The sequence below is a fragment of the Bos javanicus genome, chromosome 11 (assembly GCF_032452875.1).
Source record: "Bos javanicus breed banteng chromosome 11, ARS-OSU_banteng_1.0, whole genome shotgun sequence".
NCBI lineage: Eukaryota > Metazoa > Chordata > Mammalia > Artiodactyla > Bovidae > Bos > Bos javanicus.
The window spans coordinates 88242495-88268317 of NC_083878.1; the positions used below are offsets into that span (position 1 = coordinate 88242495).

The following is a 25823-nucleotide window of genomic DNA, read 5'->3' on the forward strand; positions in this document are numbered from 1 at the left end:
GTTTTCATTAGTGCTGGATATGAAGAGTAAAGTGATGGGGATTCTAATAAGGGAAGAAGGCAGGTTGATGTTTGAGAGAGGTGAAAGCTGAGGGAATGAAGAGGTGGTAAGTAGGCAGAGAACATGGATACAACAGAGAGGACTCCGAGGGATAGAATGTAGAGAAAGACGATGATGGTGACCAAGGGCATGGGGAAAGACAAGTTCACTTGTGGTAGTGAAATACCACCATGGACTGAGATGCTGTGTAGACTGATGACGAGAGCACTGTGAAATAGAATATAAATTATAAATTAGTTGAGGAAGACGGTTGACATGGTGGACAGTTAGTATCTGAATGGTAGATGGAAGTACCATTAACCTATGATGGAAGTGGATCCAGGGCCTGTGGGAAGCTGCAGGGGAAACCTGTTCCTTGTGCTCTTTCATTCTGGAGGCTCTGGGAGAAAGAATACCCAAGGAAAGCTAGGGAAGGAACTAGAGAAAGAAAATTGCAAGGAAGATAGAAATAAAAACTCATATGAAAAATACGGAGAGTTTGGGTATTCTGTTATTTTGTAGAAATATGAAAAATGTTATTCTGTATATATCCATGAGAAATGGGGAAGTTCAAGTGTCCCTTCACTGTTTACAGAAAGGAGACACCCCTCTGCACATTGCTATTCGTGGGAGGAGTCGGAAACTGGCAGAACTCCTTTTAAGAAACCCCAAAGATGGACGGTTACTGTATAGACCCAACAAAGCAGGCGAGACTCCCTACAATATTGACTGTAGCCATCAGAAAAGTATTTTAACTCAAATATTTGGAGCCAGTAAGTACTGGGTTTTGTATCTGCCTGAGGTTTTTAGAAATGAACATCTATGAAAAAATTAAGAGAATGACAGCAGTTTTGTGTTTATCACTTAACCAGAGATTATAAAAGTTGAAAATGTTATTTGCTGTAGAAAAGTAACTTCTTCCTGTCTAGAGTTCCTTTGCATTATATTGGAGCATTCTAAATTAAGTACATTCAGAGTCAACAGTAGCTTTTAAAACCTTAAAAAATCTAGCCTACTTTTCTAAAAATATCTTCCCCCTGTTATTCTCTCAGGTAAACTTTGTTCTTTTATCAAACATGCTCTGTTTTCAGTGAGTGGCTCTCTACCTCTGCTTTTGTTGTGCCCGCTCCATTCCCAAGAATGTTCTTGTTAAAATCCTCTTTCTCCAAGGCTTGGGTCAACCGTCTCTTTCTCAGTGACGTTTTGACTGATCTGCCTAACCAGATAAAGGTTTTGCCTCATTGGAGTACTTAAGCACTGTGTTAATAGTCCTTTTTAAATACCTATTACATATGGCCTTTATTTTGTTTCTTTTAGCATTTTCTCCCAGATTCCAAGTTATTCAGGGCAGGTATTCTTTCTTCCTATCTTGTATCCTCCGTAACACCTAGCATAATGCTTTGAATATTGTACTAAAGTAGTTTTTGCTTGTAGAGGATGCACATGAGAATCTAATCATTCACATGTGGTCTTCTGAAATATGGGGCAATTTTCTACTCAAATTAAGAAGAGACATGGTAGTCCTAGAAACCAACAGGAGAGAGTAGAATCCTGCCACCTTCCAGTTTTGCTGTTTACTTACATCTTGTTTTTAAGTATGATTCTGTTGTATTGAGTTTTTTATTTTAAAGTATTTTTTCTGATGATAATAATGCATACATTAAATTTTAAGGATGAAAACACAAATATAGTAGAAAAAAAGTGCAGTCTTCCCATTGTCCCTTATCTCCTAATTTGTCATTGTTTGGACAAATTGTAAATTCTTTACATTTCTAAAAATGTTTTATACTATGTATATAGCCTTAAAAAAAACTTGAGATACCGTATTATAAAAGTTTTAAATGATTGTTGCATAATGTTTCAGAGTTTTAATAGTATGTTCAGTTCTTTATTGATAAATATTTGGTTTGTTTTGCAATTGAAAGCTAGTGCTTCAGTGAACATATTTGTACAAATATCCATTAACTCTTTATTTTTAGGATTATTTGCTTGGAATAAACTTCCAGAAGTAGAACTGGCAAGTCACTGGGTATTCAGTTTTGATAGACTTTCCAAAATGGTTGTAACAATCTCTTCTTCCTTAGGCCACGTTTGTGCAATTCCCTACAACCTTGCTAACTGGATATTTCCAGCTTTCTTATTGACCTTTGCTAATCAGATTGATAATAAAAAAATTTCATTTTAATTTCCATTGTAAAATTATTAGTGAGATTGAGATCTTTGAATAACATTTATAGCCTATAAATTAAAGCCTTTGTCGTCTTTTTTTTTTTTTTAAGTATTTAATAAAATTGACTTTTGTGTTTTTAAGGATATTGATCCCGAATCCAGCTAAATATTGTATCTCTTTCCCCAGATTATTCTTTGTTTATGGTGATGGGAGTGTTTTTATTCCCCATTCAAAAGGTATATAAATCTGTAGTTTGTTGACCTTTTCTTGCAGCTCTGGCTTTAATATTATATTGAGAAGGAAAGCTCTTTTCCACACAAAGATTTTTAAAGGTTTTTCTCTTATATTTTCTTGTACTTTTATAGTTTTACTCTTTACGTTTAATTTTTTGTTTCAGAAACTTATTTTTGTTGAAGTATGCGATGTAGAGTTTTAATTTCATTAAAAAGAAGGAAAAAAAAAAGAATGGCTTACTTCTCCCAACGCCACCTACTAATTCATCCTTTCCCCACTGATTAGACATGCCACTTACATTAATATCCTGTGTGAGTTCTATGGTATTGTAATTATTGTAGTTTTAGAATGTATTTTGATTCTTCTCGAAAGACAGCTAATTGTTGGTAGCCTTTAAATTTTTTTCATAGCTATTCTTGCTTTTTAATTTTTTAGAATATTCTCATTGATTTTTATTGAGATTGCCTTAAAGTGATAGATTAATTTGGGGAGAATTGCTATTTTTTTAGTCATTGACCCTTTCTGCTTGGAACCATAGAATATTTTTTTTCTGCTTATCTCTTGTGTTTTTAACTAACATGTTATAGCCTTATTTTTATTTTTACTGTACATATTAAATTGATTCCTATGGACTAGTTTCTGTTTTAATCTTTTTATTGATTTTATAATATACTTTACTCCACATTTTAGTATCCTTGAAGTTGGACTTTGTCTTATAATTGGTAGGTGAGAAAGCATTGTGTCATAATTTGGCAACATTTCTTCTTCTCTCAGTTGAACATAATAATGATGCCTCTTGTAATTAGTAGGTATCTTAAGTTCTGTGAAATATGGTATTAACTTATTAACCTTTGAACCTATTTTTACACAGGTCTAACCCTGGTGGCTTAGATGTTAAAGAATCTGCCTGCAATTCAGGAGACTGGGGTTCAATCCCTGGATCAGGAAGATCCCCTGGAGAAGGGAATGGCAACCCACTCCATATTCTTGCTTGGAGAATCCCATGGACAGAGGAGCCTGATGGGCTACAGTCCATAGGGTTGCAGAAAATCAGACACGACTGAGCAACTAACACTTTCAACCTATTTTTTCCTTTAATTGAGTAAACAATTAACACTTGAGAATTGATGCTCCTTTATAATGTCTCTTTTTAATGTTAGGGTATCATGTGTTTATAATTATAGGACACTTGTCTCCTACCGAGACAGATGGTGACATGCTTGGTTACGATCTGTACAGCAGTGCCCTGGCAGATATTCTCAGTGAGCCTACCATGCAGCCGCCCATTTGTGTGGGCCTGTATGCACAGTGGGGAAGTGGTAAATCCTTCTTACTCAAGAAACTAGAAGGTAAAGGGCTTGTTTATAAAGTGTCTGTGTATATAACAAGGTTTTCTCTTGTGTGTTTCTTAAGTAAAAGTAGAGTTTTATGTACAGGTATGTGGTTGATCCTCCACCCAATCATTTGAGTTCTCTTTCTAAAACAAACATCCCACTGCATTAGAACCCCTCTGTAGCAGATTTCCTGCCTGCACTGTTTATAGATATCTTAAACCTATAGGTATCTTAAACCAGGGCCCTTCGCAGACATGTCAGCTCGTGTGCTCCCACCTGCCAGCACTACCTCTTGTGCATGCTCAGCGCTGTAGTTACAGATGGCTGCTCTGGTAGGTGCAGACCAGACACTGAGTGGCTCCTCTGTAGGAGCTTCCTAGACATCTCCCCCAACCTCTGACCTGAGACCCCACTCCTTTTGCTTGGCAAAATCTTACTCGTTTCTTCAAGGACAGGTTTCAATATTGCCTGTAAATTTTTTTTTTTAACTAAGTTTTGCAATAGGAATGAATGACTTGTCCCAGGCTCATTTGGGCTCACCTTTAAGAGCAGTGATCCTCAAATGGCACTGGGGGTAGAAGCGGTGAGGAGGCGCAGAGAAGTGGGGATGCCGTGTTTTCTGAAGACACATAGCAAAGTAATAATTTTTAGTTTTATATATGGAAACAATACTTTGTTGGTTGCATAATACAAATCTCAAAATATCAACAAAACCTTGACAGATGGGAATATATGAGAGAGGATTTTATGCCTTTTCAGTAGGAAGCAAGAGAGTGGGTAGGGCAAGGGTCAAGGGTAAATGTGCCCCTAAGGAATGAGATACTTAGCAAAGCGAACATTGGTTAGCATGGTTAAGTAGCAACATTCTAGCTAGGTAAATGTTTATAGTGAAAATGTGAAATTTTCAAATGTTTTATTTCTTAAATAATGTTTTCTTATTAATTTCTCTTTCAGATGAAATGAAAACTTTTGCAGGACAACAGATTGAACCTCTGTTTCAGTTTTCATGGCTTGTGGTGTTTCTGACCCTGCTCCTTTGTGGAGGGCTTGGTTTATTGTTTGCTTTTACAGTAGACCTAAATCTTGGAATTGCAGTGTCATTGAGCTTCTTGGCTGTCTTGTATATATTTTTTAGTAAGTCTTTGCCTTTTATCCTTTTCAAAAATGTAGAGAATGTCAGAACTCATTGTTTTATTTAAAATTGTATCTGTGTCTGTCTTCTAAAGTCTCTAAGTGGTTTTCCTATTTAGGTGAGAATATTGATTTTTTGCTAGTTTGTAAGTTGGCTTAGAGGAGCATTGTCCCCAGCCTGCCTAGCAAAATTTTAAAAGCTAGTGCACTACTTGTTAATATTGAAGCAGAACTTTAAATTACTTTCCCTTTTTTATGTTAATGATTTATATTTGAATCTTTTTTGAAAATAAGTCTTCATAGACATAATGGCATGCTCTTGATCATTTGGATCATGACTGTAATTTTTATTTTATCTAAAAGCAAAGTAATAAATATATATAATCCCTGTTTTTAGAAGTGTCTTCAGTTGCAGGAAAGGAAATAGGTTTACTGTTGGTAACTTCAGCAATCACAAGTAGAGATAAAACCAGTCATACTTACATTTGAATCTAAACTAAAGGATATGCTTCGGTTTAAGGCATTATCCTTCTGATTGTGTTTATTATGTCATATTTTAGTCAGCTTACTTTCTGTTTTTCACATACCTGATAATATGTTTTTGCTATTGCTGTTGCTCAGATGCCCAGTCGTGTCCAACTCTTGGTGACCACATAGATTGTAGCCCACCAGGCTCGGTCCATGGGATTCTCTCAGCAAGAATACTGGAGTGGGTTGCCATTTCCTACTCCAGGGGATCTTCCTGACCCAGGGATTAAACCCAGATCTTTTACGTCTCCTGCATTGGCAGGTGGATTCTGGGAAGCTCCAGATGTATGTTGGGGGAGGTTAATTAGTTGAGGAATTCTTTGAGGACTAGTTAGGAAATAACAAGAGACCGTGAAAATTATGTAAGCTTACCTGTCACTACTTCATACTTGACTGTTTGCAGAAAAGAGGCTGCTTGACTAATGATTGTTCTGGATAATTTTTTTTTAAACCTTGACTTTTAGTTGTCATTTACTTTGGTGGACGGAGGGAAGGAGAGAGTTGGAATTGGGCCTGGGTCCTCAGTACTAGATTGGCAAGACATATCGGCTATTTGGAGCTCCTCCTCAAATTGATGTTTGTGAACCCACCTGAGCTGCCAGAGCAAACCACTAAAGCTCTACCTGTGAGGTGAGTTGGTCCCTTTGACAGAAGTAACTTTTAATAAAATGAAGCAAATGAAAGTTGATAATGCATCTTTTCTCATGTTTTTTTAAGAGACCAAAAAAAAAACACATTGGTCCTTTAAACTTTTTTAACGTGAGAAATAAAACAAAAATGCCCTGGTCAAATACACTTGGAAAACTCTTCATATTACATCTCCCTCTTGTATATTACAGGATCAGAGACACCTTTTCATAAAAAATTATATTTAACTTTGATTTGCCAGATTTTATTTGAGTGAAGCTCCACATTCCCCCCTTATGATACTTGTTACCATCCTTTGGACAAATCAGTAAAGAGTACTGGGTCTAGGATGGAGTCCTGGAACTTCTTGACATCAGGGTGTGGCCTTGGCAACTCAGCATGTGCTCTGAGCTGTTCTTTCCTCACCTGTGGATATGTATTTATCCATTCCTCTAAAGTTATCATCATATCAAATGATAATGATATCGTTACCAGGTATGATGATAATGGGAAGGTAAGCAAACAGTTCAGAAAAGATGAGAAACTTGTAAGTCAAAGAGTAAAGGCAATCCGGAGGGCCCCAGAGGAAAGTAAAATGGAAAAAAAGGTTAAAGAACTGAAAGCAAAAGGAATTCAACAGAAATTAGTAAAATAATTAAATATGCAAAGATTAAGAATTTAGAAATTATTGTAAGATAAAATATGTGTAAGTTAAGCTGAAAGTGAATGGACCAAACCTGGTAAGACATCAAAACTATGAGAGGAAGATAAAAATAAAACAGGTAAATAAATGGTATATAGGATTAAATGTTAAGAAAAGGATTTAAAATGAGAAGTTAAAATGAAAAACATAAAAAGAAAACATACAGAGTAGAATAAAAAAAGTTGGGGAAGATATTTTTACATAAATTAAAAGCATTTAAAATTAATGAGATCATTATCTTTTAAAAAGTTAGAACAACTAAAATAGCATTGATTTAATTAAGACCAGGCATACATAGAGTACACTGTGATCCTGGATTGTATTTTGAAAGCAATGCCTGTTTATAGGGTTAAGATGGGAGTTTAGCAGTAGAAAGGAATAAAGGAATAAAGGAACTAATGCAGAAGTAATACCCATTCAGAGGCTCAAAATGCAAATAATTCAGTTATTTCACAGAACAACTAGGAAAAGAATATAACTTCTTTCTCAACCCCTGGTAGATGAGTAAGCTATAAATAGGACATTCTGAAGCTTGAGTTTGACATTAAGTTCTTAATTACTATTTTCTCAAGGTTCTAATCTCTTCAGTTGGTGTTTGCAGAATGTCCTTTGTGCGGCTTTTTCTGACTGATGTGGGGCGCCACTGTTGAATTGTTGTGTCATGAGGTCTGGGGAGATGTCTGGCTCCTTTGTCTAGGTTCTGTCATGACCTTTTCCCTTTTCTGCTTTTAGTCAGAATTGCTTCATATAACTCTACTAATTTAACTTTTGTTACTGTCTTTTCCTAAGAAAAGAATATAAGCTGTTAGAAATGGAAGATACCTAATTACAAATAGAATTTTAAAAACAATGTTTTGACAGAGACAGGAAGGAAACAGGAGCTACATGATAGACATAATGTATGTTGAAACTATTTCTTTAGGTAGCGGCATAACATTTTCTTTCCCCTTTCCCCTAGGTTTTTGTTTACAGATTATAATAGACTGTCCAGCGTAGGTGGGGAAACTTCAATGGCTGAAATGATCGCCACCCTCTCGGATGCTTGTGAAAGAGAGTTTGGCTTTTTGGCAACCAGGCTTTTCCGAGTGTTCAAGACTGAAGATACGCAGGGTAGGACCTTCTTCTCTTCTTACTGTATATGGAGTGGTTGAGGATGGGATGGACAAAATGCTTGGAAACATGAACAGCAGGTTCGTCATATGCTGTCCCTGTAATGATTGGGGTTTTCTGGATGCTTGAGATGTTAAAACCATTTGTCGTGTTTTACAGGTAAAAAGAAATGGAAAAAAACGTGTTGTCTCCCATCTTTTGTCATCTTCCTTTTCATCTTTGGCTGCATTATTGCTGCGATTACTCTTCTGGCTATATTCAGAGTTGACCCGAAGCATATGACAGTGAATGCTGTCCTCATATCAATTGCGTCCATAGTGGGGTTGGCGTTTGTGCTGAACTGTCGAACATGGTGGCAGGTGCTGGACTCACTTCTGAATTCTCAAAGGAAACGCCTCCATAATGCTGCCTCCAAACTGCACAAACTGAAAAGTGAAGGATTCATGAAAGTAAGCACACTTTGCTTGTTAGAAAATAATTCTGGGGATTCTCTGGCGGTCCAGTGGTTAGGACTCTGCTTTCACTACCAAGGGCCCAGGTTTGATCCCTGGTCAGGGAACTAAGATCCCACAAGCTGTGTGGTGCAACCAAAATAAAAAAAAAAAAAAGAAAATAGTCCTAATGTGAATATGCTCTCATGATCATCATCACTGGGGCTTTTAGGGAGTCTGTTTTCTAACTGTTAGAGAATTGCACTTGTTTTTAGTTTTAATCCAGATTTTTCCTATGAAAAATGCATGTGTAGTGTGGAAAAAGTTTTAACAGTAATGTCTTTTTATAAAATCGACTTTTATAAGATCCTCGTAGAGTTAACTATAGCTTCAGTACTTTGGCCCCCAGATGTGAAGAGCCAGTTCATTGGAAAACAGCCTGGTGCTGGGAAAGATTGAAGGCAAAGAAGGAGACGGCAGAGGATGAGATGGTTAGATAGCGTCACTGACTCAATGGATATGAATTTGAGCAAACTTGAGGAGATAGTGGAAGACAGAGGAGCCTGGTGTGCTGCAGTCCGTGGGGTCGCAAAGAGTCGGACGCAACTTAGCAGCTAAATAGCAACAGCAAAGAATTAGCAGATTATCCCTCAGGTGGTAGTTATTACCTAATGTTTAGGTTGCTCTGCAGCCTGGTAGAGTAGACAAATGGAACCACCAAAACGTAGAAAATAGGAATGTACTTTTAGAGTAAAAAAGGACTTTATACAATTATCCACAGCCCTTTCCTTTGATCAAGGTCACATGTCATCAGGAAGCCAGTTGTGGTGTGGCATGTAGACCATTTGGATTTGCATTCTAATCTGTCTTCTGACCTTCAGAGCATGTGATCTTGGCATGTAAGTCACTTCAGCCAAGTTTGTCCTTTTAAAATGGATATGACGTTGTCTACCTCTTTGTAAGAAATGCTTTAATTTAGATGAAGGCACTTTGTAAATGGTGACACATTCACTACAGTTCCACTAAGTGGAACCACAGCTGGCAGCAAGCACTTGGGGTTTCTTTTCTCCTAGTAGGCGACTTTCAGGCTCTTTAAGAGAGGTACTTAAGTTTCTCGAATCTTTAGCACAGTGTATCCTTTCTTTTGCACAGGTTCTTAAGTGTGAAGTGGAATTGATGGCCAGGATGGCAAAAACCATTGACAGCTTCACTCAGAATCAGACAAGGCTGGTGGTTATCATCGATGGGTTAGATGCCTGTGAGCAGGACAAAGTACTCCAGATGCTGGACACTGTACGTCTTAACCGTCTTGAAACTTTTAACTGTCACATATGTGGCAGCTGAGAGGAACAGCTTCATGAATATTTCAAGTGGAATTTGAATACTGTTTTTTCTTTTATAGAAACTACTGTGTGTTTTATGCAGAAACAGCAGAAGTTTCATTTCAAGCAGATTTAACCAATTTTAGGTTAATGGCAGTGTGAGGGGAAATGTGAGTAGGGGGGTCTCTAAAGTCCAGGGTGTGACTCCAGCGTTTCTCTACAGATGGTTATGGTTAGAATATAGATAGGGGTGGGGAAACCACAAAATTTGTGGAGTTTTTGTTAAAAAGTAAGAAAGGTTTGTGGCTTTCTGTAAGGTCTGGTATAAGCAGCGGTGTGTGCCTGTGGTCAGAGACTAGTGTGTGCAGTTCACTGTGTCTGCTTGTATTTCTCATGTGTGTGGATCTTACTAGACCAGTGTGTGCAGTGCACCGTGTCTGCTCAGGAGTACTTCATGAGTGTTTCTCATGTGTGTTGCTCTTACAGTGCATCATGTCTGCTCATGAGTATTTCTCATGTTTGTGGATCTTACTTCTTATGTAGATCTGAGTGTCTCAAAGTAGGACAGGACTAGTTGTTTCCTTCAGAGATTCTATCACTGTCAAATGTTAAATTGTCAGGTGGTGAAAAAACAGATTGAAACTTCAATAAAATTTGTTTTCACATAGAATAACATTTGAATGAAAAGGAAACGCTATTTTAAAATGTAGTCACAAAGGGTAACACAGATTTTGAAGAGAGGTTTTATTACTTTGGATAATTTTTTTATTGTGATTTTACATTTCTTCTACCACAGGTCCGAGTTCTGTTTTCAAAAGGCCCATTCATTGCCATTTTTGCAAGTGATCCACATATTATCATAAAGGCAATTAATCAGAACCTCAATAGTGTGCTTCGTGACTCAAACATCAATGGACATGACTATATGCGCAATATAGTTCATCTGCCCGTTTTCCTCAACAGCCGGGGACTAAGCAGTGCAAGAAAATTTCTTGTAACTTCAACAACTAATGGAGATGTTCCATGCTCGGATAATACAGGTAAAGATCAAGTTCCTCGGATACTTTGGGTTTGACGTGGTTCCATAGTTTTTCATTTTGCATCTCCTCTTACCTTGGAAAGTATTGTTCAAATTTCACAACTCTTTAAGTATCATTTACAGCAGAGTTTCAGGACAAATGGTGCTTTCTTGATAAACTCTTTTAGGGATGCAGGAAGATGCTGACAGAAGAGTTTCACAAAACAGCCTTGGAGAGATGACAAAACTTGGTAGCAAGACGGCCCTCAATAGACGGGTAAGATAGTGTATGTTTTGAGCCATTTGTTTGTATTGCTGTTGTTTAAGTAAAACCAAGGTAAGGCCACTTATTTATTTTATAAATACTGCATTGAGCTCATAAAGTATATTTTATCATTGGTGGTTTTTCAGGGAATGTCTGAACCTAGAGCCATAATAACTGTAAATTATATAGGAGTGCCCGGTCTCTCCCAGCCTGCTCTCAACCCAGGTCCCACTCCAGACCAGTTGAATCAGAACCTCTGAGAGTGAGATTTGAAAGCTGCCCAGGTGATGTCACTGGGGGCAGAGAACCGTTAGGTTCATCCCAGGTCAGGTTGTGCTTGTCCCAGGGGCCATTGTCAGCACAGCTGTAAGGGGGAGAGGCTTGTGGTGTGGGAACCAGTCTTTGCTGTGTTGTCCTGTTGGCTGACCTCCTGCCCTAATATTTGTGAGGTGTGCGCTCTTTTTTTCTATCCCCACGTAGTGACCTTGTGTGCCTTTCCCAGTCTGTTGGTTGTCTCCTGGGAGACACTAGTTTCCCTGCCCTGCCCTATCCTAGGAGCCTTTTGTAAAGAACTGGGGCTATTATAAGACAGGAGATATACCTTTGCAGGTAAGTGATGGTAACAATGCTGCTTATGGATGGCGAGCTTGGGCTAGCATTGGTGATATTTTCCACTACCCGCCCTGCCCCCCCAGTTTGCAAATCTTTAATTGGGACATTTTACATTTTAAAAACTGTCTTCAGGTATTTTGATTTTATGCCTTTACCACGTACAAGTATGGATGCAGAAATAGTATTATGAAGGATAATTGACAACTCTAAATTAAGAGTGGGGTATGAGTTGCCATTTAGAATTTCTGTCCTGGGAGCCTGGCCCCTTGGGTTCCCCTGTCTTGTGACCTTAGATGAGAACCACCCTCGTTGTGCCTGCTTCTCCTGATTGGATGGGATCCCCGCCCAGTTGAGAGCCTTTCATTCTTACTAGACATGAGGATACAGCAGCTGTGCCCTTTCGGTAACTGTCACGTTTGAAAATAACCTAAAAATCAAAATGCTGAATCCTTAAATCTGTGCAAGGGATTATTTGCTTTATTATCAGAGTTCCTATAGATACTGAGCTCCCATAAGAGTTTGAATTGAATTTTCTTTATACAGTTCAGCTTATTTATATTTTTCAAGGCATTGAGCTTTCTCTGATTGTACAACTATAAATCAGGTACACCCAAAGCTAAACTATAGTCTCTGATGCATTTGCTAGAAATACTTACTTTAGAGATCAGTATATATTTCTACTTCAGGGAGTAGTAATAATACTTTTTGTACTATTTTATCTTCCTCTTTGACTGAAATTTTGGATTGTTTTTGTTGTTGACATAGACATGTATTAACTTCTTAAAAGAGCCTCAAGCTCTCAGGGTTGAAGTGAGGGCTCACGCTCACTGATGCTACCCCGTTTCAGGACACTTACCGAAGAAGGCAGATGCAGCGCACGATTACCCGGCAGATGTCCTTCGACCTCACGAAACTGCTGGTTACGGAGGACTGGTTCAGTGACATAAGCCCACAGACCATGAGGAGACTGCTCAACATTGTTTCTGTGACAGGTGAGTTTCCTTGTCTTAGTGTTGTGTGGTAGACAGTAAGGTGCAATGCTGGGAGCCAGCATATTGCATATTGAGTGCATATTGCATATTGAGTGCATATTGCATATTGAGTGCAGCACTTTCCACAGCATCATCTTTCAGGATCTGGAATAACTCAACTGGAATTCTATCACTGCCAGTAGCCAGCGTGAGGAACTCTGCCCATGACAAAGGTCATGAGGAAGGAGGCTCGGCATACACAAAGGCGGGATCGAGCTTCAGGAGTCCCCCTGGAAATTCTCGAGCATATACCCCCAAAACCAGAGTCTGCCTACTTTCTGCTTTGTGCTTTCACCTACACCTCTGACTTTACGGGGGGCTGTCCCCCACTACCTCTCTGAAAAAGAGTTAGCTTACAGCTCCAGTTAATAATTCCTGGGTGTGACAGTGTTTAACCTACAAACTCCTTTGGAAATCCTCTAGCCTGCCTGAATAGGTTTTTCCGGCCACATGTGATTGTTCAGAGCCTCCCAACTGTGAGAGGCAGGAGATGTTCTAAACTGTCTAAATACAGATTCCTTTGAGCAGTTAAAAGATTGATTAGAAATTGTATTGGTGAAGGGATTTTCACTTGTTGGGCCAATGTTTGCTGCTAAGTCTCCATATCCCTTACTGCTGTGTCCCTGGCAGTGTATTGATTAATATAATTGGTGTAAGTAGTAGCTTTAATGTTTGTAACCTGGGACCCTTGAGTTAATTCTTTTTCTTGTTATAGCCCACCACACCTTTGCTCTGTAGGAATGCAACTTTATCTAATGCTTTTGGAGGGTGGCTCCTGACCAATCAACTTTAGAGAAAAATAAGTTTTCTGAAGAAAGGGTCTTAAAATGTTAACAGGCCTCCGGGCCAGAAGATGATGCAAATCACCTAAGCTTTTGCATATGATAAGTTTGCAGGAAGAAAGCCTGGTTTGCTGCAAGACTCTACCCCTTCCCCCATTATCCTCTATGCATAACTTAAGGTATAAAAACTACTTTGAAAAATAAAGTGCGGGCCTTGTTCACCGAAACTTGGTCTCCCCATGTCGTTCTTTCTCTTACCTTCTGGCTGAATTATTCAGCCTCTTTTCTCCACTGAATTTCCTCACTGAGCTATCCTTATTTCAGCCTCTTTTCTCCACTGAATTTCCTCACTGAGCTATCCTCATTCTATTACTCTTTATATCCTTAATTAACATTTAATTAAGCAGTTGTTTCCTGATCTTCCCCTACGCAGTCTCTCCTTCGAATACCCTGGATCAGCCGGGGCTGGTCCCCGGCAGTGCAACATCAACAGAGCAATTCCCTTCCAGAAACAAAAGGATGGACTGTGTTTATACACCGCCAAACACCAGTTTTATTTTGCATTGTGTGTCTAATAAAACCAGTGTTGGTTTCGATAGTGAAAATCGACTGTCAGTGGTCTACTGTTATTTTAAAATTTGATGATTTAAAAATTTCACCTCAGGTTTAATTTTTCTCTTTGTATAAAAATAATTTTATGCTAATTTGTATAACTATAATTAATTTATAATTGAAAATGTTGAAGTTCAGATTTTTACATGCTGCTATTCTGCTTTAATTTTCAAATTACATTTTTTTTTCTTTTTTTTAATGTGTTAAATGATATACACTTAAAATTTACCATCTTAACCAGGGTCCATTTGGGTGGTATTAAATACTTTCACTATTTGTGTAACCTTCACCACCATCCATCTCCATAATGCATTCCATCCCATTAAACTGAAACTCTATACTCATCCCCCTGGTCCTCTCCTAGCAGCCATATAGATATTAGGTGTGAATTTGTAGTGTAAGTTAAGTGGCAAATTAAAAAACAGTGGAAGTTGGTTATTTGTGAATATACAGAATGGTTGGCTTAACATAACGTTACATACCTATTAATTCTAAAATGTTTTTGTATTCTTTAAAGGACGATTACTGAGAGCCAACCAGATAAGTTTCAACTGGGATAGGCTTGCTAGCTGGATCAACCTAACTGAGCAGTGGCCGTACAGAACTTCATGGCTCATATTGTATTTGGAAGAGACCGAAGGTATCCCAGATCAAATGACATTAAAAACCATCTATGAAAGGTACTTTATCTGACCTTTTTATATTTAAATTTGTTTTAAATTGAGTTGACTCTTAAGAAAAAATGCGTACAAAGCAAAATGAATGCAAAATAATATGTATAAAATGTAGAGTTCTGAGGTTAATCATTTTCGTTAGTAATTCTTCCATTATAATTTCAGAGTTGTGTTAGCACAGGTATATATCCCATCATGTAAAATTTACAGCTTTATTTGGATAGATTCTTTCTTGTGTAACCTATATGATAAAAGATATTTAATAGTCCTATTAAATTTATGTATTTAAATATACAAAAGGCGAACCTTAAAACATTGTTTATCGTCCATTTTATTTTTTATTCTAAGTGTCTTGATAGAATATTGAGGAGGTCACATTTTCCAAATCATTAGTGCAAGTGTTTTCACAGCTTTGTATCTGGAAGACCCAGGGAACTGTGAATACGGGCTGGTAAACGTGCTTTGCGCTAAACAGTAAAGGAATTTATTGTTCTTTTATAGTCATTTGAAGTACTTTTAAAATCTACTTCTGATAAAGAAATTGATTCAGTTTTTTCTGGGAAAACACAGTCAAGGCTCAGTGTAGTGTCAAGTATGTCAGGTTTTAAGAGTACCACTTTCTTGTCAAATTCACAAACAAAATTATAATCCTCTTTGTTTACCAGAATACTTAATACCTTCATAGCTTTCAGTTACAACTCTAAATAAAAATATCTCTTAGGAAAAAATGCAATTCAAGGGAGCTATGCAATTGTATAAAACTTAGTGTAATTGAAGCATTATTTTGAACATGTAAATGAAATAGTAAACCTGACCAACCATTCAGTGTAGAGTTTCTATATTTAACTTTTAAGATTGTAAATAGTTTATCCTTGAGTATTATCAGCATATGGTTTTCATTATTTTCCAATCCCCATTTTTCATGTACATATTTTATCTAATATTTTTAGGTAAATAACTGATTTTAGAATATAGAGGATGGTTGTAGTATTTGTCTACACACTTGAGCTCTTGAGGTTATATGTTCAATTTATGCAACATTAATCATTGTAAACTGTGTGGGCTGTGTGAAGTAGGTGTTCCAGTAGATGGCAGTGGTCCACAGCTGCCAGGGGCCTGCAGAGCAGTGTTTCTGGATGCATCTGCTCTTTGATATCTTAGAACTCCTCTTTTTATTATGAGATACATGATTGGTTTTTTCCTTGGTTGTGTAGTAGACTGTTGTTTTGTTTCATGAATAAACATTTGCATCGTAACAGGTGCTGCATAATGAATATTTGCTGGATGAGCACAGTTTTAGGTTTTGGTGCAGAACAGGACTCAAGTCAATCCCTTCACCTTCATATAATTGAACGTGATGCCTAGAAGTTTCCTGTGTCTCAGGAGTACAAAAGCATTGACAGTGTTTCACGTTCTAAGGGTTGTGTGCTTAGAGTTCAGCCCTTGGCCCCATGTGTGGTCTGTGAAGAGGGTGAGACTTGGTGAGAAAGTCTGTGTCCTCAGGAAATAGAAGCAGGAGAGATGTAAAAATATCAAAAGGTTTTTAAAACTCTCAGAAAAATTTATGATTCAGTTTAATCAAAAAAAGCTTATTAAGTGTCTGCTGGGCCCTGCTGCCAATACTGGAAATACAATGGTGAACAAGTAAGTATGTATTTACTTTTTCACCCAGCAATCCCACTGTGGAAATTTACTCTGAACACACACCTCCACAGTGATAAAATACTTATACATTATTGTGACCTTATTTATTTATTATGTTATTTATTGTGACCTTATCTGTAGCACCATAACTGCATGTTTTTAGAAACACTAGTTGAATAAATAATGGCACATCTACCATAATAGAGTGTTTTGTAACTGTAGAAAATGAGAAAAAAACTATGATTTGATATGGAGAAATTTTAAGGATACATTAGTAAGTGAAAACTGCAAAATGTGAGAGTATATAACATGCTCTATTTGTGTAAGAAAGAAGGGAGAGTAAGGATATCTACATATAAATATGTAAATATGTATTATTTTTTGTGAAAAAATAAAACAACCTACAGGAAGGAAAAAACAAACTAATAAAAACATTTACCCGAAGAGGATGCTTAGATGGGGAATGAGATGTACTCTGAATGTGTATTTTTATATGGTTTGCCTTTCATATATTAAAAAAACTAATTCAAAAAGGATAGAAAAAAGCAAACCCTAATATTGAATATAAACAGGAAGAATTGATGCTAATGGTATATGAAATTGATAGTATAACCACACAGAAAAATATTAATACAAACACCTTGGAACTCAGTTTTCTCTTGACTCTTTATTCTTAGTAGAATATACTGAGGACAAAATTAGCTACAACGAAATCTTGAACTTAGTAGGTTTATTGTTGCTAATCGTATTATTGTACTCCTGAAGTCCTTTTGCATGTATTGTAAGATAGAGTAAATGAATGAATAAATTGCTATTCTTGGAAGCCAGTGTTTTCTCTTTGGGAGAAGGGAATACCAATATTGAATGGAAAAAATCAGGAAGAGCACTGTGATATTAGATTGGATTTTGTTGTTGTTAGGTCACTAGGTCGTGTCTGACTCTGTGACCTCATGGACTGCAGTGCACCAGGCTTCCCTGTCCATTATCTCCTGTAGTTTGTTCAGATTCATGTCCATTGAGTTGGTGATGCTATCCAACCATCTCACCCTCTGTCGCCCCCTTTTCTTTTTGCCTTCAATCTTTCCCAGCATCAAGGTCTTTTCCAATGAGTCGGCTCTTCACATGAGGTGGCCAGAGTATTGGAGCTTCAGCTTCAGCATCAGTCTTTCCATTGAATATTCAGGGTTGATTTCCTTTAGGATTGACTGGTTTGATCTCCTTGCAGTTCAAGGGGACTTGAAGACTCTTCTCCAGCCTCACTGTTCATGAGATTTCTCAGGCAGGAATATTGGAATGGGTTGTCATTTCCTTCCTCCAGGGGATCTTCCTGACCCAGGGATTGAACCCAGGTTGCCTGTGTCTCCTGCACTGCAGGCAGATTCTTTACCTGCTGAGCCATCTGGAAAGCAGATTGGATTTGGAAATGTTAAATTATTAGCTCATAATTTAAAACGAGATTTTCCCTTGCTTTGCCCAGCGAAAGGGAGCAAAAATATCCCCAAACTGTGAGCCCACCTGGAGCTGGACTCCTTGGAGAAATGGCTAATTCCAGGTCAGAAGCAGGGAAAGCTCAAGGGGAGTCTGCATTTTTGTGCCAGAAACCAAGGAAGGATGTGTTCGAGGACAGCCCGGTTTGCACAGATAGCCACAGGATGTAGTCTGAAGGAGCACCTTTCAAACTTGGGCCCATTTTCACAAAGGAAAATGATAGTAATGGGTTATAACATATCAACAAAAAAAAATCCATGAGTCCATAGTAATACTTAGAAGAGAGCAAACAAGGAATAATTCTTTGTTTTAGAATGCCAGCTAATAAATGTAGAAGGAATGAGTGAAATTTAAAAATTATTATTTTTTAATCCCCAATATAATCATTGATTCAAGCAAGGATCATCAGTGGTTGCAAAAACTACTGGGGGGAAGTTGTTGGGGAACACGAGACCCACGTGATCTCAAAGTGTCACTCCCCAGGTTATGTGCAACCACAGAAGAAATGACCTTGCTGGGAGAGACTTGTCACCAGTTTTAATCAAATAGTCAAGTCTGACATCTAATGGGAGGCATAGCATTGTGTTGTTTAGTCGCTAAGTTGTGTTTGACTCTTCGCAACCCCATGGACTGCAGCACGCCAGGCTTCCCTGTCCTTCACCATCTCCTGGAGTTTGCGCAGATTCATGTTCATTGAGTCAGTGATGCTATCTAACCATCCCATTCTCTGCCACCCTCTTCTCGTCTTGCCTTCCATCTTTCCCAGCATCAGGCTCATATGACTCTAGATAAAATGCGGTAGAAGGTACCACATCACCTATGTGCTCTTGTTGCCAGCCGTGTTTTACTGTGATCCTAATTATGAGGAAACGGCCAGATGAATCTGAGATGTGGAACACGCTACAAGGCAACTGGCTTAGGTTCCATATTGGCCACTGAGGGAGACTGAAGAGATCCCACAGCCCAAATGCAGTGTGTGAGCTGTGATTGAAATCTATCATAAGAGTAGAGCACTGAAGGGCATTTTGTGGGCAGTTGGGGAATTTGAGTCTTTGAGTTAATGTTAATATCCTTCGGTATGCTAAGGGTGTTTGGGGGACATTCATGGTGAAATATTTAGGTGTGAAATACACTTTCAGATGGTTTGGCAAAAGAAAATATGTATGTGTGTGTAGATGAAGTACCTGGTTCTTATTAAAAAATTTTCCTCTTCCCATGCCTTTTGTTCTCCACAGTGACTGTTCAGTAAATGTTGCTTTGTTAACATTTTTACTTAGGGACATAATTTGAATTAAATGAATCTAAGAGCTGTACTCCTTAGTGCACTCCTGTGATTTTAGTAACCTTTTCACACATGGCAAATTGAAAATCATTTTGTATCTATACATGGCTCTTTTGAAAGCTCTAAGAAAAAAACCTACTATTTTGTTCCGTGGTGGCAGAATGAATCACAAACCACACTTTATTCACTGGTTGATTCTAATGTCAGAATCAGCCAGTACCTCTAAAGGTACGGAGCAAGCGGGTACGAAAGGTGCAGTTTTCGTAGTGTGCCCATTCTAGTACATTTTCTTCATGTGATGTGTGTTTAGTGTGGGTCTTTACTGTAGGTTAGGGCTCACATTGTGTCCTTTGTGCTTTTATGTGTTCCAGGGGCTGCCTGAGGAGGTAGGGTAGAGGGACAAACATGCAAAGCATCTAATGCCCTTGAGGAACTTACAGGCACTTATCTACACACATACATACCCTTTTCTTTTGCCAAACCATCTGAAAGTGTATTTCACACCTAAATACTTCAGCATTCCCAAAGACACCATTACCACACACCACACACACACATGTTTTTTTCCTAAACCATTAGAGGGTAAATTATATGCAACATATCTTTTGTCCCTCATCACTCAAGTATATGAGGAATATATATTCTGATTGAAAGTAAAATGTACACATTTGAAATGACTGGAATAAAGTAAAAATGTGATGGCTCAAACAATTAGCCAATTAACAAGTTTTATCAATAATGGGCTGAAACACTGCTTTCTGGATGATAGAAAGCTTTTCAGGCTAAAACTAACGTTCTTTGCTAATAGACCTTTTAAAAGGTATAATTACTTGCCCTTTTAAAACTTTCACACTAATTTCCAGCACTTGAGCCTTAGCTTACATGCCTTCCTAATGTTCGAGGAAGTTCTCAGAAATTTACATTTTAATTAGTTAAAATATATCATATAGACAAAAGAAAATATATTATCACCTGTAGTTCAAAGATAATGGTAAAATTTGACCCTGTTTATTAAATAGAACATTTGTCAAAGAAAAGTTTTGGGCGAAAGTGTATTTTTAATCATAAAAATAGTGTGGAGTGAATTTTTGTAGTGAGAATATGCTATGCCTGTAAATATAGACTATTGTATATTGGAGGTATAATGAGGTAATGAGAACTTTGCTTTGCAATTAAGTTAATCTATTAGACTTCATCTCTTGGTGGGCCTGCCATCCGTGAATGGGTAGAATGCAGGGTGACTTTGAGATGTGTGTCCTTTTTTTTTTTTTTTTTAAAGAAATGACTGTGTCCTATATGCCTTTGTAGCTATTCTAAGGGAAAGAAAAAGACAATTTAGTAAGAATCTTTGAGAGTTCATTAAGGAATTGACTTAAGATGATCTCAAATGAAAAAACTATAGGGAGACAGTTTGATCAGTATATCAAAAAACCATATTGGAATATGTTAGACTAACTCAGATGACTGTTCTAGTTAACCATGGTTGAGTTCTTTGATGCTATTGCTTGTCATTTGAATAATAAAATGTTTTATTTATGGCAGACAGAAAGCAGCAGTATATAATTGATATTCATTTATTTTATTAAAGAAATCTGATTTGGTAAAAACAATCAGAAAATAGTATTTTTAACACTAGTAGTAAAATTTTTTTAATCCATAAAAAGCCTCATTTATTTTTATAGCAATTTGATGACACATCTGCTTGCTTTATTCAGCTGAAAAAGAAAATGTTGGTTCTTGGTGTTTGGTAAAATTGCTTTGTTAAATTATTTTCTAAATTGTTCAACTTTTAACAAATGACATTTGATACTAACACTGGAAAGCAATTTCAGCTAATTAAGTAGATCCCTCTATAAACCATTGGAACATTAAGATGACATACTGTTCATTCAAGATTATTTTAATTGGTACAATTATTGTAATTTTCTTGCAATTATGTGTTGAGCTAAAAGCTTTTGTCTAGATCATTTGAGGGGTTTTTTTTTTGTTAACATACATTTAGTAAGAAGAAAAGGAGCAAAATAAAAACTGTAGATAAAGATTTTCTGTCTACTTTTATTGCAGAGTTTTAGACCCCATTATTTTAGTATAAAACTTTATTTCTGGTATTTTTTAGTATTAAGCATTTTAAGCGATGATAGAGGTTTTTGAAAGATCAATTTAAGTAGCTTCCATGAAGGTACTGCTTCAATGTCTGTTTTGACACTGCTCAGCCAGTTTTTACTTAGAATGATGTGGTCAGAATTAGGCTTGTGGTAGGATAATGTTGTACTTTGTTTTGGTACTTGATTTTTTTTAGAGCAATCGAGTTTTGAGAGAGCTTCAGAATGGTAGCCATTTCCATTTCCCTAAAATAGCTATTTGCTGAGTAGACACTATAGACGTCTAATTTATAAAATTCATCTAAAGTTCAGTATATTTAAACTGTTCAAAGAGTAGTGTTTCTGTACTTACAACATTTTTCATAATAAAACATCATGTTGGATGATACTCAGCCAAACTTTTCATAAGCTTAATTTTATCACTTCTAGCTACTTCACGCCTCTCTTCGCTCTCACTAACTACCTTCCTCTTTCCTTCAAGTTCTGGGTCATTACTGATACCCCTCCCCCCGCCATCACGTGGCCCAGATGATGCACAGGCTTGTTTCCTTTGCATGTGGACGGAAGTTATGAATCTGAATAACGTAAAGAATTGGATGCTGATAGTTTAGATTTGTAAGGAAATTGTCTTATTTGTGGTATGAAGTTCATTCTTGTACTGATGATTTTTTCCTTAATTTAGGTTTGAAATACTGTAAATATTTATTCCCAATACTGTTTCATGCATGCCCTTTTATTGTTTTTTGTAAGTAGTTGAGAATCCTAATGAAATTCTGTATTCTTGATATGTGTTGGTGTTGTCATCATTCCACAGTTAATAATTTACTATCTTGTGTGTAATTGTAATTTCAATTTTTATTCCCAGAATATTCTTGCCCTTAATGTATATATAATGTAAACACTTTTTTCAGGAGCTCAGTACTTTATCAATATCTTTATTGGCTCAGATGGTAAAGCATCTGCCTGCAATGTGGGAGACCGGGGTTCGATCCCTGGGTTAGGAAGATCCCCTGGAGAAGGAAATGGCAACTCCAGTACTCTTGCCTGGAAAATTCCATGGACTGAGGAGCCTGGTAGGATACAGTCTATGGGGTCGCAAAGAGTTGGACATGACTGAGCAACTTCACTATTTCTTTTCTACTTTCTTTTTTATCTTAAAAAAAAAAAAAAAAACCCTCATCAAATTCTTTGCAAGCTCGTGAAATAATTCTCCATATAGAAAAGGAAACTAAGCAGGTTTGTGTTGAAAAAAAAGATTACAATCTAAAATAGAAATCACATTTTAACAGGATAAAATAAATAACAGTATATTTGCAAGGTTTCATGTGAAGATTGAGCCTTCAAAGAACCGTGAACAAAGATGCCTGTAAATAGATGTAGTGTTGACAGTTAAACATGCATTTCTTGTTGTGTGTTGTTTATTTTTACTCATTGTCTATGTGGAAATTATTGGAAAACTCAGGTTCCTAAAGATAAATAAAGGTGAAGGGCAGAATTTTTTAGTTTATTTTGATAGGCCTGAAAAATATCTCTACTTTTGTTTGGAGGAAAAAAAATGAAACAGAATGAGACATATTTGACTGTTTTTTGAGTTTACCTATTTATATATTTTGCAACTTCTTTGTTTTATCATTGCTACCAGGCTCGTAGTAGCATTCAGTGTCTTTAATAGATACTTTCATTGCAGTTTCTTTTAATATTTGTTTCCTGAACTAGACTGATAACTCCATGAAGTGTAACTTCGTTAAACCTTGCTAAATTCCTTGTTTCTAGACATTCTTGACATAGAGTAGGCGGTGGTAGGTATTTCTGAAAGAATAAAGAAATATGATGACATTTGCTTTGGGGAAAGCATGGCGTGGGGGAAGGTGGTAAGTGAGAAGTCACATTTTATCTTGAATACTATCCATACAGACTAGTCCTTTGGTTCTAAATGTAGGTGAACATTTTCCTTTGTTATTACAATAGTGGATCCCTGGGTAAGGCACAGAGAAAGTTTTCAGAACACAAAGATTGAATGATGACGTATTTCAGCTAACACCTAGTAGATTCTGCCTTTTGTCAGGTGATAGTGAAAGCAAAGCAGTGTTTTCATAGGCGTTTCCCTGTAGGTGAGTTCAGCTGCATTTCCAAGGTTTCTTACACTCATGATCGTTTCATAAATGCCACAGTTTGTAGTTGCTTTGTATCAGCACACTTTTAGACAAGTTCCTCTCACTTCTGTTTCTGTTTACTGGCTGTTGTCAGTATTGTTCAGAAAGGCCTTTTGACTTAGCTGGACTCTGTTTTTGTTATGCTGAACGTTTTGATTGTGTTCATTCATTAAATATTTATAGAGTTTATTACATGCTGGACACATGCTAATAAAAGCACTAGCTAGTGCTATTACTTGAGCCCTCAATATATGGATTTACCTAGATTATTTCGTTTAATACCCGTAACTCTGGGAGGCAGGGAGTGGGAGTTACCTAAGACCACACAGCTGTAGCTACTGGAGCTACAGCTTCCTATTTCTGGAAGCCAGCAGGCTGTCTGTGACTACAGAGCTAGACAACTGGTCTGAAATATTAGAAAGACAGAAGTGAACTAATTTTATTTTTATTTCCAGATATAATTTATTCATTTTCAAATGAATATTTAGAATCATTTATTGGGTATCAATGGGAATGTTATAGCAGACATTTTTTGAGAGAATGGAATTTATCTTAATTCCATTTAAAAAAGGCAGACTTCTAACCAACTTATGTAAAACCCCAAATCAATGCTTTATTCAGTTTTGATTGTGTCTGCTAAATACAGTAGGTTTTGTATGGAAAGCTTAAGAAAAATCAGTTGTGGTATTTGGCACTTAAACAGCTGGTACATCTGAGCCTTTAGACCATTTTTATGTACACTAAGTGGCTGTAATTTTTTCCTTGTTAGCTTTTTTAATAACTTTTCTTTTGCTTTCAATAGGATAAAATTGATTTTTAAAATATTTTCTCATTTAAACTCATAATGCTGTTTTCAGTATTTTATACGAATGTAGAACAGAGAAAGAATTTTAAATGTTTCAAAGTTGTGTGTTTCTAACTTTAACATGAAAAACTAAAATATGGTAATTAAGGCTTTGATATTTGAAAATATTTAAATATTTGAAAACAGTACTTAAAAATCAGTTTTTCTAAAATGTTTTAATATGTAAAATAAAAATATCATTACCTCTGCAGGCTTATAGTTTATTTTATAGTACAGTAAGCATATTATGCACATTTATATTAAAAAACCTATTGAAGGATTCAGATTTGTCAAAAAGATTAAATATACCATTAGAGATCAGGTAGAGATCAATTTTTTCCTGAAATTATTTATTCAGTAGAGGTTTGTAATTTTGGCATTTCAATGTACAATACTTTTAAGACTCTTCAAAATGTAAGAATAGACAAAAGTAACGTATAATAAAAATGCTGTGCTATGCTAAGCCGCTTCAAGTCATGTCCGACTCTTTGTGACGCTATGGACTGTGGCCTGCCAGACTCCTCTGTCCATGGCATTCTCCAGGCAAGAATACTGGAATGCTTTGCCGTACCCTCCTCCAGGGGATCTTCTAATGTTAGAAGATGCTCCCTAGTGGAAATACTAAGATAATGGTGAGATGCTGATGTAAAACCTTGAAGCATGTGGCCTTTGTTTGCAATGTCCGAAAAGTCCACAAGGGGGCGGTATTTCACCAGAAACATGGTTAACGTGGTTGACGGAGAAATAAGAGCTAATGCATTTTGCTTTCCCTTTTTCATAGCAGAAAAGCAAGAAAGACACTGAGTTTAATGAATATTTTAGTCTCTGAAGTTCAGCTTTAATTCCTATTATTTAAAGAATGGCTTCTTTAAAGAAAGCCATTCTTTAAATGGCTTATTTAAAGAAAGGACACTTGTAAGCACTGAGAATTATGATCATAAACAAATGAATGAGTATTTGAATGGTATAGTTTTCATTAAGTTGATTGAGAAAAGGGTAGATACGAAAATGAAGAATGTTTTAAATTAATCTTCTTACAAATTTGTGTTTCTATATTAAAATACTAATGTAGCTCTTGGGTTCCATGCTAATTAAACATTAAACTTTTAAGATAACTTATATAATAGAAGTTTTGGTTTAACCTTAGACATATTTATAGGCAGACTTTGAGTGCAGAGCCTTCATTCTCTGCTTGTTATTGAAAGTTTTATTGCAGATTTTTTTAGTAAATCACTGTGTGATTAGTCGCTTTTTAAGATTTCTTAAAGGCGACAATAACATGAACATTTTCTTATTGCTTTCTAGCACCTCACAGTGCAAGAAATTGGATCTTATTTACTTTTGTTGGAATATTTTAAAATATCATATAAACTTTTGGTCTAAAACAATGAGCTTTGCTTTTTTATAAGTGATAACTGTTTTCATTGAGCCTGTTGTGAAATATGTTGCCTCTCTCTTAACCTCTCAACTGAAGTTTTCTCTTTACTCTAGCTTGAAATCACCATTTTGTTGTCATCTGATCACTTATATGATTCAGGCTTTCCCCCTGCTAGTGGAAACCTTTCTGCAGATTCTGTCTTATGCTGAATCCCAATAAATAAAGCAGAATGAATAGAAATTAATTGAAATTATAACATTTCCTGATAAATTCATTTGGGAAAATGAGCTGTTTTGAAGATTATTAAAA

The 25823-nt window shown here is 36.6% G+C and overlaps 1 protein-coding gene across 14 annotated transcripts in view; it reads left to right on the forward strand.

Annotated features, from left to right (window-relative positions):
* KIDINS220 (kinase D interacting substrate 220) overlaps window positions 1-25823 on the forward strand; it is a 96062-nt gene that overhangs the window by 31218 nt on the left and 39021 nt on the right. For 13 of the 14 annotated variants that reach the window (XM_061433372.1, XM_061433371.1, XM_061433370.1 and 10 more), the window contains 11 exons: window positions 635-812; window positions 3628-3792; window positions 4732-4911; window positions 5901-6066; window positions 7725-7876; window positions 8036-8325; window positions 9460-9600; window positions 10426-10669; window positions 10836-10924; window positions 12372-12516; window positions 14467-14629. In XM_061433372.1, the coding sequence (XP_061289356.1) occupies window positions 635-812; window positions 3628-3792; window positions 4732-4911; window positions 5901-6066; window positions 7725-7876; window positions 8036-8325; window positions 9460-9600; window positions 10426-10669; window positions 10836-10924; window positions 12372-12516; window positions 14467-14629 (1913 nt within the window). The remainder of the gene's footprint in view (window positions 1-634; window positions 813-3627; window positions 3793-4731; window positions 4912-5900; window positions 6067-7724; window positions 7877-8035; window positions 8326-9459; window positions 9601-10425; window positions 10670-10835; window positions 10925-12371; window positions 12517-14466; window positions 14630-25823) is intronic. The other variant, XM_061433367.1, reaches the window with a different exon arrangement.